Here is a 16219-nt window from a genome sequence, read left to right as displayed (position 1 = left end):
CACCCACCGTCTCAGATTGTTCTGAAACAATTTCTGTGGTTAGAAACAGGTAAGCATTCCTGAAACATTCTATCTTTTTTTATGTAATTTGAAATCTGAGAAATTACGCTAATTGATTGCAACCAAACTGGCAATTTTAATATATCGGATTCATATAATGTTCAATAAATATAGTACCTCACATCGGATTTGGACAACACTTTTTCCTAACTATAGCTAGGTTTTCACCCAAATGACGACAGATTTTCATGCAAATATTCTAAAATGTACATTAAGACAATAAACCACAGGACCAAAAGTATGTGGACACCTGCTCATTGAACATCCCATTCCAAAATCATGGCCATTAATATGGAGTTGGTGCCCCCTTTGCTGCGATAACAGCCTCCACTCTTCTGGGAAGGCTTTCCACTAGCTGTTGGAACATTGCTTCCATTCAGCCATAAAAGCATTAGTGAGGTCACCAATGTCGGGGGATTAGGCCGTGCTTGTAGTCGGCGTTCAAATTCATCCCAAAGGTTTTCGATGGGGTAAAGGTCAGGGCTCTGTGAAGGCCAGTCAAGTTTTTCCATACTGATCTCGACAAAACATTTCGGTATGGACCTCGGTTTGTACACTGGGGCATTGTCATGCTGAATCAGAAAAAGGCCTTCCCGAAACTGTTGCCACAAAGTTGGAAGTACAGAGTCGTCTAGAATGTCTTTATATGCTGTAGTGTTGCGATTCCCCTTCACTGGAACTAAGGGACCTGGCTCGAACCATGAAAAACAGTCCCAGATCATTATTCCTCCCCCACCAAACTTCAGAGTTGGCACTATGCATTCGGGCAGGTAGCGTTCTCCTGGCATCCCCCAAACCCAGATTTGGCCGTTGGGTCTGCCATATGGGGAATCGTGATTCATCACTCCAGAGAACGCATTTCCACTGCTCCAGAGTCCAATGGCGGCGAGCTTTACACCACTCCAGCCGATGCTTGGCATTGTGCTGACGTTGGTTCCTGAGGCAGGTTCCAGAGGCAGTGAGTCTTGCAGCCAAGGACAGATGATTTGTACGCACTGCACGCTTCAGCACTTGGCAGTCCCGTTCTGTGAGCTCGTGTGGCCTACCACTTTGTGGCTGAGCCATTGTTGCTCCGGGGCAGCTCTAGCAGGGTAGAAATTTGCCGAACTGACTTGTTGGAAAGGTGGCATCCTATGACAGCACCACATTGAAAGTCACTGAGCTCTTCACTGAGGCCATTATACTACAAATGTTTGTATATGGAGATTGCATGTCTGCGTGATCCATTTTATACTCCTGTCAGCAGCAGGTGTGGCTGAAATAGCCAAATTCACTAATTTGAAGGGGTCTCCACATACTTTTGTATATACAGTGTAAATACAAAAGGCTAGTCTACATGATGAGATTATAGATAATAGTGAGAATATTTGTATTTGTCAAACGGCAGTCAAGCATTGATCACCCTGTCACCAGAATCAGACTCTCAATATTTGTCGGAAAGGCGCATCAAGATCACTGTGCACTTTCACCTCCCTGTGAAGTTTATCATAAGTTATTTAAAATCGGTAGCCTAACGCTGCATGCTTTCACGAGACAAATTGGGAGGACCACACACCATATTGTCGAGTGACTCCAAGTTTACGCCGATATCATGTTATTACATCAATATTTGCACATAAACACGTTTCCTGACAAGTAGTATGGAGCTGAGGCTCGGCGTATTGTTTCTTCATCCTATGTAATGAATTTGGTGATGTCTTTCTTTCCCTGATAAGAGTGTTCGTTTTATGTCCCATCCTGCATGCTGATATTACCAGGTTCTGACCACTAGACGGTGGTGTTCCTACTTTTAGGTGTTTAAGAACCCCCCCCCCCCCCCCCCCCCAAATCAATGTTAAAGGGATAGTTCTCCCAAATTACAAAATTACATATTGGTTTCCTTACCATGTAAGCAGTTTATGGACAAGGTATAACAGCAACCCATGCTTTGGTTTTGTTTACCTGGAGACTGTTTAAAATGCTAACTTTCTAGCATTTATGGCACAAATACAATGCAAGTCAATACCTACAGTATATGAGCATTTCAGTGCTACATATACAAATCATCTATGAGGAACATTATTGAGTCACACAATACATTTTTTTGATACTTCAGGATGATTTGGACATGCTTGTACGTTAATATAGGTACCATTGAATTTGTGCCACAAATGCTAAAAATGTAGCATTTGAAACAGCGGACAACAAAACTATTGCATGGTGCTGTCATACCTTTTCCATAGACTGCTTACAGGGTAAGGAAACCAATATGCAATTGAGTCATTTCGGTGAAGTATCCCTTTAACATTGAGGGGGGATTCTTTAACACTAGAACTGCTAAAGCAGTCATTTTGAAGGCTCATTTAATGTATTTTATTTTCAAAGTCATGCCACCCACCATCCGTGACTTTTCCTAAATAAGTCTATATAAAACACACTGCCATTGTTAGAATCATTTTATCACAAACAGAACTGGAGTTATAACCAGTTTTAGGAGGGCATGGCATTATTTGAATGGTTTCCCAGACAGTAGGGCCTGCTCCACTCATTCTCCCGACATTGGAAAGTGCAGTGCCCAGTTGATATTCACCCCAATAATTGCCTCGAAACTGAACCTAAACCAAACTGTATTTCACACATAACAGATGAAATAAAATGAAGTAAAGTACGATGGGTGATAAAGGGGCAGAATAGGTGAGTTGATGAGTGAGGGGAAGTGAAAATATAATTATGGGAATCACCAACTGTGAATGAAGAATAGGGCAGGCCATTCTATTGTATTGGTATATTCTAATTATAAATCTCAACACGGTATGGACCCTATATCAGTCCACCAAATCCAAGCAATTTTATCAGTCTACTCTGGCCTACTAGGAGTACACAGTGAGAGCCTGCATAATGTGGAATGGCAAGATAACCAAGACGAATGGATGCATATGCTGCGTTAGCACCGCTACAATCTGAATGAGAACATCTCAGATGGTGGGGAACAAATTAATCCTGACATCTCTGATGACTATTTTTCTGATTCTGAGCCTCGACTTGAATAACCTGCACCTCAGAGGCCTAAACGCAAAAAAAATCCAGAAGTGCGCACTGAGCGGGCGCTCGCTCCACCACCCAAATGAAACCGTGAGACAGGAAAGAGGGAGGGATGGACCCATTTGGAAAGAATACACAGATGGCAACAGCACAACATGTCATCACCGAGAGAGCAGGCCCTAGGCATCAAGCAAAAAAAAACATCAGCAACGCACTCGCCAGCTTTCGTTTTTTTTATGTTACATGGACATGCTACAACACAGACACTGTACTGTAACTGAGGTGCAAGGAGACACTGCCTGGGATCTGTCTCTGTTGATGAGCTGGAAGCGTTCATTCCAATCCTGTATATCTGTGGAGCATTCGGTGGAAAGAGCGTGTATATGCAGTATGGTCATACATGTATAGGATACCATTCTTTGGAGAAACCATGACATGGGATACCTTGAGAGAGATCATGCGTTTACCTCCGTTTTGATGACAAAGAAATGAGAATGCGACGCCTGGAAACGGTTGGAAGAAGTTTGTACAGAACAGCATTGCATGTTACAAACCAGGAAAGAACATCACTGTCGATGAACAATTGTTCGCAGCAAAAACTCGTTGTGGCTTTACGCAATACATTGCGAGCAAACCCGACAGGTTTGCTATTAAGTGTTGGTTAGCCACTGACATCGACACCAAGTACATGCTGAATGGCTTTCCATATCTGGGAAAACATCCATGTTGGGCAGCAGGTGAGCGAGTGTCGGAGAATGTGGTGATGAGGCTTGTGGAAACTTATGTTGGCAAGGGGAGAAAAGTCACCATGGACAATTTCTTCACCGTCATTGGCAAACAAGTTGCTGGCAAATAAAGCAAGCCTAGTCGGCACCATGAACAAAGCAAGATGGGAGCTCCAACCCTCTGCGCAAATTAAGGCACCTGCATAGCCATTGTACTCCACAATGGTGATGAAAGAATGACAAGACAAAACTCACACTATACCAATGCAAGGCAAGAAGGAACGTTTCTGCAATGATCACCATGCATCCGACAGCTTGCAATCTATACTATTACGCACTGCAACCAAACAAAGGTATGTCAATATCACTTAATAAGCATTGCCACATATAGATAAACTTACGCAAAATAATCCTAATGTTTTCTATTCTTTTCTGTTTCATAGGTTGGTGTGGATATTTTGGATTCGATGGCACGGCTATACTCTGAAAGGAGGCACCCACCCCGTTGGCCTGTTGCTGTGTTCTATAACATGCTTGACGTGGCTGCTATTAAAGCACACCTGTTGTTCAAGCAGTGCATGAACAACACCATGCCCAGGGGAGACTTTAACACGACTCTGGCATACGGGGCTACGTGAGAGACATACTGTAATGAAGGCCAAGGCAGCAGCAAAGATTCCACGTGATCCTTTGCGCGAGCCAAAGGAGAGCCTTTGCACACTGCTCCCGGGGAGGAGACAGTGCCAGGTGGCCAGATGCACAAAGGACAGAACCCATGATACATGTGTCACCTGCAAGAGACGGAAAAACTGAAAAAAAGGATCAGTGGCAGCTAGTAGGCCGGTGACGACGACCGCCATACGAACAGAAAGTGGAGCCACCTTCGGTAGGAGTCGTGACATTCACTAACTTAAACTAATGAAAATATTTTGTTATTTGAAATGAAAAAAATATACAGTACCAGTCAAACGTTTGGACACACCTACTCATTCAAGGTTTTTCTTTCTTTTTACTATTTTCTACATTGTAGAATAATAGTGAAGATATCAAAACTATGAAATAACACATAAGGAATCATGTAGTAACCAAAAAAGTGTTAAACAAATCAAAATATATTTTATATTGGAGATTCTTCAAAGTAGCCACCCTTTGCCTTTATGACAGCATTGCACACTCTTGGTATTCTCTCAACCAGCTTCATGAGGTAGTCACCTGGAATTAATTTTAATTAACAGATCTGCCTTGTTAAAAGTACAATTTGTGGAATTTCTTACCTTAATATGTTTTAGCCATCAGTTGTGTTGTGGCAAGGTAGGGGGCGGCAGGTTGCCTAGTGGTTAGAGCGTTGGCCAGTAACCGAAAGGTTGCTAGATTGAATCCCCGAGCTGACAAAGTAAAAAACCTCTGCCCCTGAACAAGGCAGTTAACCCACTGTTCCGAGGCTGTCATTGTCAATAAGAATTTGCTCTTAAACCTACTTGCCTAGTTAAATAAAGGTAAAAAAAATGTTTTTAAAGGGATGGTATACAGAAGATATCCCTATTTGGTAAAATAACATGTCCATATTATGGCAAGAGCAGCTCAAATAAGCAAAGACAAATGACAGACCACAATTTCAAGAACTTTGAACGTTTCTGTGCTGTCGCAAAAACCATAAAGCACTATGACGAAAATGCCGCTCATGAGGACCGCCACAGGAAAGGAAGACCCAGAGTTACCTCTGCTGCAGAGTATAAGATTGCAGCCCAAATAACTGCTTCAGAGTTCAAGTAACAGACACATCTCAACATCAACTGTTCAGAGGAGACTGCATGAATCAGGGCTTCGTGGTCGAATTGCTGTAAATAAACTACTACTAAAAGGACACCAATAAGAAGAAGAGACTTGCTTGGACCAAGAAACACGAGCAATGGACAATTGTCTGGTGTAAATCTGTCCATTGTTCTGATGAGTCCAAATTTGAGATTTTGGGTTCCAACCACCGTGTGTTTTTGAGACGTAGAGTAGGTGAACCGGTGATCTCTTCATGTGTGGTTCCCACCGTGAAGCATGGAGGAGGAAATATGATGGTGTGGGGGTGCTTTGCTGGTGCCAATGTCAGTGATTTATTTATAATTCAGCCATGGTAAACCTTGACCCAGAAAATATAAAAAACTATCGGCCTATATCAAATCTTCCATTCCTCTCATTTTTTGGGGAAAAAGCTGTTGTGCAGCAACTCACTGCCTTCCTGAAGACAAACCATGTATACAAAATGTTTCAGTCTGGTTTTAGACCCCATCATAGCACTGAGACTGCACTTGTGAAGGTGGCAAATTACCTTTGAATGGCATCAGACCGAGGCTCTGCATCTGTCCTCGTGCTCCTAGCCCTTAGTGCTGCTTTTGATACCATCGATCACCACATTATTTTGGAGAGATCTATACGGACAAGTTCGGGCCTGGTTTAGATCTTATCTGTCGGAAAGATATCAGTTTGTCTCTGTGAATGGTTTGTCCTCTGACAAATCAATTGTAAAATTCGGTGTTCCTCAAGGTTCCGTTTTAGGACCACTATTGTTTTCAATATATATTTTACCTCTTGGGGATGTCATTCTAAAACATAATGTTAACTTTCACTGCTGGAGGCAGGGCTTTCTCCTATAGAGCTTCATTTTTATGGAATGGTCTGCCTACCCATGTGAGAGACGCAGACTCGGTCTCAACCTTTAACCTTTTGCGTGTAGAGGGGGCAGTATTTTCGTTTTTGGCAAAAAAAACATACCCATTTGAAACTGCCTATTTCTCAGCCCCAGAAACTAGAATATGCATATTATGATAGAAAACACTATAAGGTTTCCAAAACTGTAAAAATATTGTGTGTAAGTATAACAGAACTGATAGTGAAGGCGAAAACCTGAGGACAATCCAATCAGGAAGTGCCTCTTATTTTGAAACCTCTGTTCCTATGCATGCCTATCCTCCATTTAAAGGGATATCAACCTGATTCCTTTTTCTATGGCTTCCCTAACTGTCAACAGTCTTTAGACATAGTTTCAGGCTTTTATTTTGAAAAATGAGCGCGAAAGATCTCATTGCGTAAGTGGATAGGTGGGGGCTCTCAGAGTGAGTTTTGCGCTACAGAGTAAAGCGGCCATTGTTTCTCGCGGTGTTTTTGAAAAACCTACAGACCCGTTTGATATATTATCAAATATACAGTGACTTGCGAAAGTATTTGGCCCCCTTGAACTTTGCGACCTTTTGACACATTTCAGGCTTCAAACATAAAGATATAAAACTGTATTTTTTTGTGAAGAATCAACAACAAGTGGGACACAATCATGAAGTGGAACGACATTTATTGGATATTTCAAACTTTTTTAACAAATCAAAAACTGAAAAATTGGGCGTGCAAAATTATTCAGCCCCTTTATTTTCAGTGCAGCAAACTCTCTCCAGAAGTTCAGTGAGGATCTCTGAATTATTCAATGTTGACCTAAATGACTAATGATGATAAATACAATCCACCTGTGTGTAATCAAGTCTCCGTATAAATGCACCTGCACTGTGATAGTCTCAGAGGTCCGTTAAAAGCGCAGAGAGCATCATGAAGAACAAGGAACACACCAGGCAGGTCCGAGATACTGTTGTGAAGAAGTTTAAAGCCGGATTTGGATACAAAAAGATTTCCCAAGCTTTAAACATCCCAAGGAGCACTGTGCAAGCGATAATATTGAAATGGCAGGAGTATCAGACCACTGCAAATCTACCAAGACCTGGCCGTCCCTCTAAACTTTCAGCTCATACAAGGAGAAGACTGATCAGAGATGCAGCCAAGAGGCCCATGATCACTCTGGATGAACTGCAGAGATCTACAGCTGAGGTGGGAGACTCTGTCCATAGGACAACAATCAGTCGTATATTGCACAAATCTGGCCTTTATGGAAGAGTGGCAAGAAGAAAGCCATTTCTTAAAGATATCCATAAAAAGTGTCGTTTAAAGTTTGCCACAAGCCACCTGGGAGACACACCAAACATGTGGAAGAAGGTGCTCTGGTCAGATGAAACCAAAATTGAACTTTTTGGCAACAATGCAAAACGTTATGTTTGGCGTAAAAGCAACACAGCTCATCACCCTGAACACACCATGCCCACTGTCAAACATGGTGGTGGCAGCATCATGGTTTGGGCCTGCTTTTCTTCAGCAGGGACAGGGAAGATGGTTAAAATTGATGGGAAGATGGGATGGAGCCAAATACAGGACCATTCTGGAAGAAAACCTGATGGAGTCTGCAAAAGACCTGAGACTGGGACGGAGATTTGTCTTCCAACAAGACAATGATCCAAAACATAAAGCAAAATCTACAATGGAATGGTTCAAAAACAAACATATCCAGGTGTTAGAATGGCCAAGTCAAAGTCCAGACCTGAATCCAATCGAGAATCTGTGGAAAGAACTGAAAACTGCTGTTCACAAATGCTCTCCATCCAACCTCACTGAGCTCGAGCTGTTTTGCAAGGAGGAATGGGAAAAAATGTCAGTCTCTCGATGTGCAAAACTGATAGAGACATACCCCAAGCGACTTACAGCTGTAATCGCAGCAAAAGGTGGCGCTACAAAGTATTAACTTAAGGGGGCTGAATAATTTTGCACGCCCAATTTTTCCGTTTTTGATTTGTTCAAATTTTTTGAAATATCCAATAAATGTCGTTCCACTTCATGATTGTGTCCCACTTCTTGTTGATTCTTCACAAAAAAATACAGTTTTATATCTTTATGTTTGAAGCCTGAAATGTGGCAAAAGGTCGCAAAGTTCAAGGGGCCGAATACTTTCACAAGGTACTGTATATTTTAAAAAGAACCTGAGGATTGATTATAAAAAAACGCTTGATATGTTTCTGTGGACATGATGGATATGATTTGGAATATACGTCTGCTGTGTAACTGTTGTGTAACTGGGAGTCTCGTGAGTGAAAACATCCGAATATCATCAAAGGTAAACAATTAATTTGATTTATTTTCTGATTTTTGCGACCTAGCTACTTAATGCTTAGTGTACATAATGTTATGTTATGCTATCGATAAACTTACACAAACAATTGGATTGCTTTCGCTGTAAAGCATCATTTCAAAATCTGAGACGACAGGTGGATTAACAAAAGGCTAAACTGTGTTTTGCAATATTGCACGTGATTTCATGAATATGAATATTTTTGTAATATTATTTGACTGTTGCGCTATGCTATTCAGCGGTTGCTGACGGAAATGATCCCGCTAAAGGGATGGGTAGCGTCAAGAAGTTAAGTCTTTATTGAAGACTTATCACTTCAGTAGGTCCTACGATTGAGTGTAGTCTGGCCCAGGAGTGTGAAGGTGAACGGAAAGGCTCTGGAGCAACGAACCGCCCTTGCTGTCTCTGCCTGGCCGGTTCCCCTCTTTCCACTGGGATTCTCTGCCTCTAACCCTATTACAGGGCCTGAGTCACTGGCTTACTGGTGCTCTTTCATGCCGTCCCTAGGAGGGGTGCGTCACTTGAGTGAGTTGAGTCACTGATGTGATCTTCCTGTCTGGGTTGGCGCCCCCCCCCCCTTGGGTTGGGCTGTGGCGGAGATATTTGTGGGCTATACTCTGCCTTGTCTCAGGATGGTAAGTTGGTGGTTGAAGATATCCCTCTAGTGGTGTGGGGGGTATGCTTTGGCAAAGTGGGTGGGGTTATATCCTTCCTGTTTGGCCCTGTCCGGGGATATCATCGGATGGGGCCACAGTGTCTCCTGGCCCCTCCTGTCTCAGCCTCCAGTGTTTATGCTGCAGTAGTTTGCGTCGGGGGGCTATGGTCAGTTTGTTAGATCTGGAGTACTTCTCCTGTCTTATCCAGTGTCCTGTGTGAATTTAAGTATGCTCTCTCTAATTATCTCTTTCTTTCTCTCTCTCGGAGGACCTGAGCCCTAGGACCATGCCTCGGGACTACCTGGCATGATGACTCCTTACTGTCCCCAGTCCACCTGGCCGTGCCTCTGCTCCAGTTTCAACTGTTCTGCCTGCGGCTATGGAATCATGACCTGTTCACCGGACGTGCTACCTGTCCCAGACCTGCTGTTTTCAACTCTCTGGAGACAGCAGGAGCGGTAGAGATACTCTTAATGATCGGCTATGAAAAGCCAACTGACATTTACTCCTGAGGTGCTGACTTGCTGCACACTCGACAACTACTGTGATTATTATTATTTGACCATGCTGGTCCTTTATGAACATTTGAACATCTTGGCCATGTTCTGTTATAATCTCCACCCGGCACAGCCAGAAGAGGACTGGCCACCCCTCATAGCCTGGTTCCTTTCTAGGTTTCTTCCTAGGTTTGGGCCTTTCTAGGGAGTTTTTCCTAGCCACCGTGTTCTACACCTGCATTGCTTGCTGTTTGGGGTTTTAGGCCGGGTTTCTGTTCAGCACTTTGAGATATCAGCTCAGCTAAGAAGGAGAGTGAAGTAGTGCTGCATCAGGTGACCTGGCTTCCACAATCACCCAGGCTCAACCAAATTGAGATGGTTTGGGATAAGTTGGACCGCAGAGTGAAGGAAAAGCAGCCAAGAAGTGCTCAGCATATGTGGGAACTCCTTCAAGACTGATGGAAAAACATTCCAGGTGAAGCTGGTTGAGAGAATGCCAAGATTGTGCAAAGCTGTCAAGGCAAAGGGTGGCTACTTTAAAGAATATAACATGTTTCTTGATTTGTTTAACACTTTTTTGCGTTATATGCGTTATTTCATAGTTTTGATGTCTTCACTATTATTCTACAATGTAGAAAATAGTAAAAATAAAGAAAATCCTTGAATGAGTAGGTGTGGTAACCTGGTAACATTAAGATGTAGGATCGGACATAAAGTTGAAGTCGGAAGTTTGCATACACTTTAGCCAAATACATTTAAACTCAGTGTTTCACAATTCCTGACATTTAATCCAAGAAAAAAATTCCCTGTTTTAGGTCAGTTAGGATCACCACTTTATTTTAAGAATGTGAAATGTCAGAATAATAGTAGAGAGAATGATTTATTTCAGCTTTTATTTCTTTCATCACATTCCCAGTGGGTCAGAAGTTTACATACACTCAATTAGTATTTGGTAGCATTGCCTTTAAATTGTTTAACTGGGGTCAAATATTTTGGTTAGCCTTCCACAAGCTTCCCACAATAAATGGGATAATTTTGGCCCATTCCTCCTGACAGAGCTGGTGTAACTGAATCAGGTTTGCTGGCATCCTTGCTCGTACACGCTTTTTCAGTTCTGCCCACGAATTGTCTATATGATTGAGGTCAGGGCTTTGTGATGGCCACTCAAAGACCTTGACTTTGTTGTCCTTAAGCCATTTTGCCACAACTTTGGAAGTATGCTTGGCGTCATTGTCCATTTGGAAGACCCATTTGCGACCAAGCTTAAACTTCCTGACTGATGTCTTGAGGTGTTGGTTCAATATATCCACATAATTTTCCAGCCTCGTGATGCCATCTATTTTGTGAAGTGCACCAGTCCCTCCTGCAGCAAAGCACCCCCACAACATGATATTGCCACACCCATGTTTCACGGTTAGGATGGTGTTCTTCGGGTTGCCAGCCTCCCCCTTTTTCCTCCAAACATAACGATGGCCATCATGGCCAAACAGTTCTATTTTTGTTTCATCAGACCAGAGGACATTTCTCCAAAAAGTATGATCTTTGTCCCCATGTGCAGTTGCAAACCATACTCTTACTTTTTTAAGGTGGTTTCAGAGCAGTGGCTTCTTCCTTGCTGAGCAGCCTTGCAGGTTATGTCGATATAGGACTGGTTTTACTGTGGCTATAGAAACTTTTGTACCGGTTTCCTCCAGCATCTTCACAAAGTCCTTTGCTGTTGTTCTGGGATTGATTTGCACTTTTCGCACCAAAATACATTCTACTCTAGGAGACAGAACGTGTCTCCTTCCTGAGCGGTATGACGGCTGCATGGTCCCATGGTGTTTATACTTCCTTACTATTGTTTGTACAGATGAACGTGGTACCTTCAGGCATTTGGAAATTGTTCCCGAGGATGAATCAGACTTGTGGAGGTCTACAATTATTTTTCTGAGGTCTTGGCTGATTTCTTTTGATTTTCGCATGATGTCAAGCAAAGAGGCACTGAGTCTGAAGGTAGGCCTTGAAATACATCCACAGGTCCACCTCCAATTGACTCAAACTATGTCAATTAGCCTATCAGAAGCTTCTAAAGCCATGACATCATTTTTTGAATTTTCCAAGCTGTTTAAAGGCACAGTCAACTTAGTGTATGTAAACTTCTGACCCACTGGAATTGTGATAAAGTGAATTACAAGTGAAATAATCTGTCTTTAAACCAATGTGTGAAAAATGACTTGTGTTATGCACAAAGTAGATGTCCTAATTGACTTACCAAAACTATAGTTTGTAAACAAGAAATGTGTGGAGTGGTTGAAAAACAACATTTAATGACTCCAACATAAGTGTATGTAAATTTTCAAATTCAACTGTAAACATAATTTCAATGACTCATTTCTATGAACAGGGGGGGAAAATCACCAAATTAACTGGGAATACATTACATAGGATGAAGAAACAAAACTCCGAGCTGCAGCTCCATACTACTTGTCAGACAGACATGCTGGGGTGGAATTGGGTCCAAGGGTGGCTTTTGAACATTTCTTCGGATTCCTCATGTCTAACTCATTGTTAGAAAAAAGTTTGGCCCATATCGGATGTTAGGTACCACATGTATTTATTATTAGCTGAATCTTATAAATTAAAGTGGTCATCAATTAGCTTAATTTCTCTGAGATCTAATTATATTTCAACAAAATAATGTTGCAGGAATGCTACTCATCTGTTTCTAACAGAAACCATTTCAGAACAATCTGCGATAGTGGGTGTCTAAATTATGTTTCTTCGACCCTCCACGAAGACCAAGCTCCGTGATGGGATGTGATAAAGAGTCTTTAATCTCCTTCCTATCCACCAAGGGGTCAGATTAGGACTTCATTCAGCCTGGCACATCAGTCCTCACTAGCCACAATCATAGTCCACAGAAATCCTCACAAAACATAATCACTCATCTCTTTCATTCCCCCCAATGATCATCATCATCATATTGCATGACATTTATACGTTAATTGTATTTGATTGGGGATGGACTCAGTCTGTGGATGCAGTCGTATTACCTCCTCCTCTCTGGCTTTGGCTGATAGTGGAAGATGTATCTGGTGGGAATGATGATTCAGAGGCCAGTTTAACACAGTGGGAAACAAATAGGAACACATATCTATTTGGAAGACAAGGGGGTGGAGAGAGGGAGAGAGAGAGAGAGGGGGATGAAGGCGGTTGGAGGAAGGAATGGAGTAGATGGGAGAGGTGTAAGGGATTGGTGAGCGGGATGGACAAGGATATGAAAGAGGTTAATGAAAAGGATGGAGAAAAGACATATGGAAGGATGGATGAAAGATTAAGGGTTGTGTGAGAAATGTAACAGATTGGAGGGAACCATGAAAAGATGGAGGAAGGACAGAGAGAGGGTTAGATGGAGGAATTAAGAAAAGGGACTTGCAGGAGCAATTATGATTAAGTGCCTTGCTCAAGGGCACATCAACAATCGGCTTGGGGTTTCAAACAAGCAACCTTTCCGTTACTGGCCCAATGCTCTTAAACGCTAGGCTAACTGCCGCCCCCAGAGATGATTGAATGGATGAAGAGACTGCTTGATTGTTGGTCTGGGTGTACAGACACACAGCTGTGTGATCAACACACCCACGGCAGAAAAGCTCTCAACAGCGACCTCAACAAGACCCGGTCACAGTGTTCTAGAATGACCTCCCAACACAAGTTAACACCATCCCTCTCTCCTCTCTTAACCTTGGCCAGAGAGAAACGGTAAGCTGGTATTTAGCAACGGGGAAAAAACACGGTGGCTTCAAACGCGTCCCCAGATCTTTCTGTTCTTATGCTCGCCACGGGGAACAAGGCAGGGAAGAGGGGTAGGGAGAGAAGGGAGATCGGGAGGGAGCCCTCAATGAAAGTGTGTCACTTCCTGGCTAATTACCAGGCCACATTCCCATGCTGGGTTTGAAATGCCACGCCTGTGTTTTATCTCTGCTCTGTACAAACGCTTGGTGGGCTGAGGGAAGGAAGTAGGATGGAGCGAAGAGAGAGAAGGGAAGAGGAGAGAAAAGGAGGGAAAAGAAGAGGTGGACTAGGAGGGGAGAGGAAAATGAGGGAACTGGAGACTCAGAAGGGCAGCCAACTACTGTACCTCAGGCTCGCTTGCTTATATCATCTATGATCGTGCACTCTGTCTGTTGCTCTCTCTCCTACCTCTTTCTGTCTCTGTCTCTCATTCTCATTCCCTCTTTTTCCCTCTCTTTCCCACAGCAGTCTCTGGGGACACACTTATTTATATAAATATATATCAGCCCACCCAGGGGTCACCGCACTCAGAGTCTATAGTATATTGAGATCTCTACATAAACCCCACTCTGATATACAGTAATTGTATAGTATATCGCCTCCCCCTTACCTGTGTGAAGAATGGTTCGTAGATCTCCACTCCCTTGTCGGAGCCTTGTGAGAGGACGTCTCGTCCGCGGTGCCAGCTGTAGCGGACTGGGGGGTTGGAGTTGGCCACGCAGCGCAGGAACACTGTCCTCTCGTAATAAAACTGTTCTTTAGCCTCTCCTACACTCTGGTGCACCGTCACTAAAGGGTCATCCAGGTCTGGAGACAGAGAGGAACAGAGGAAGAGGAGAGATGATGAATGATGAATCAATGAATGAATCTGTCCATCATGCATTCAGATGTACGACTGACTAGGTTGCCCCCCTTTCCCTCAAAATCCATCGCGCAAGTAATGAATCCATTGAGAAATCAATTGAATGGCTACCTAACCAATATGACATTTGTATTATTGATAATTAACACGGATATCATACTGTATTGTATTTCAATGACCCCAATTTCTCTTTTAAGCCAACTCTGGACAAAAGGGCAGAGTAAAATCAATGAATTGGTCACTCAGGCAAGAAATCAATCAAATAAATTATCAAACAGTTCTATTACCATAAACAGGAAAGACACATTCAACATAAATGTAGTCGTATTGCATATCTGTCACCTGCAGGCAGCCTAATAGAGGTGAAAAGTGGGGGAAAGAGTAAGACAAGCTCGACAGTGAAACAGAGGCCCAAACACGCACGCACACACCCAGGCTGCAAACACCCAGGCTGCACACACACAGTCTCTCAGATCTCCGGCCACCACATGAACCCCAGGATCAATACATCCCCTTGACTTTCCGAATCGATGAGCTAGCATGCACAGCCTTCAACGTGAAAGTCCTGTAAGAGACAGACATGGGAAAGGGCCGCAAAATGTTTTTCTCTAATATCCTGCGCAAACACTTCCCTGATGCGCATCCCTCTTTTAAGATACTATTTAGTTGCCCTCTTGTCCCTAACAGGAGACCAGTAAATGAATATCGCTGTTTCCTCGCTCCCATTTTCCAACACATCAGAGGGAAGTTTTCCCCATCTGTCTGACAGTTAGCTATTTGAGCAAAATCGCTCGCGGTTTATTAAAACGGATTCAAAGTTAATCATCTCACTCGCCTGACGATTAAAGCCTTTGGCAAATGGGTGTTCATCATAACTCTGTCTGTCTTTTAGCATGCTAATGCTCACCTTTTTAAGATCATGTCAAAGAAATGTAAAGGGGGCTAGTCCATTTCCCCTTTTCATCTCCCTCTGAGATGCAATCAGTATCTCAACGCAAGCGAACAGGCAATTTAAATGGAATTGATTAAGGAAAAACCAATGCAAGTTATCCCCTCATGCTAAAATACCCTAAACGATTACGGATGACCTTATGTGCTTATCTCTCAATCTCAATCTCCATGTACAACTATTTTCATTCCACTGCTAAACGTTTGCTGAGAAAACGATATTAGGCATTGAATTGGAGAGGTTAATCAATGGACGCATGCCTTGAATTCAGACTGTCAATATCGTCCTGTCCTCCCTCTGAGTTAAACCCCAGGACCTATTTAGGGAGCATGGTGGTCGCACCGCACACACGCAAACACACACCAGGGTTTTTTTCTGGAACAAAAAGGGATTTTGGTGGTGGGCGTGGCAGGGGGCGTGGTAAAGGGGAAGGTCAGTGGTCGGCCCAGGCTACATTTGAGGCCCTAATCTTGGTGGTGTAGTAAAAATGTTGCATTTTTAAACAAATTTTCTGTACTTCTACAAATTTTGCCATGGAGCTGAAAGACATTTATGCAGTTTAAAAGCACATTTCCTGCAATTCTACACATTTTGCCATGCAGCTAAGATAAAATGTTGCCGTTTTAAAGCTAATTTCCTGCGATTCCATGCATTTTGCCATGGCTAATGCTGTGTTTGCCATGGC

At 42.9% G+C, this 16219-nt stretch overlaps 1 protein-coding gene across 1 annotated transcript in view; it reads right to left on the bottom strand.

The window, feature by feature from the left end:
* LOC109900947 (MAM domain-containing glycosylphosphatidylinositol anchor protein 2) overlaps positions 1–16219 on the bottom strand; it is a 337708-nt gene that overhangs the window by 156757 nt on the left and 164732 nt on the right. The window contains exon 4 of the mRNA XM_020496863.2: positions 14334–14530. Within this exon, the coding sequence (XP_020352452.1) occupies positions 14334–14530 (197 nt within the window). The remainder of the gene's footprint in view (positions 1–14333; positions 14531–16219) is intronic.

The sequence above is a fragment of the Oncorhynchus kisutch genome, linkage group LG12 (genome assembly GCF_002021735.2).
Source record: "Oncorhynchus kisutch isolate 150728-3 linkage group LG12, Okis_V2, whole genome shotgun sequence".
Classification (NCBI taxonomy): Eukaryota; Metazoa; Chordata; class Actinopteri; order Salmoniformes; family Salmonidae; genus Oncorhynchus; species Oncorhynchus kisutch.
The sequence above is the reverse complement of the archived record's forward strand: the minus strand, read 5'-3'. Positions and strand labels throughout refer to the sequence as shown.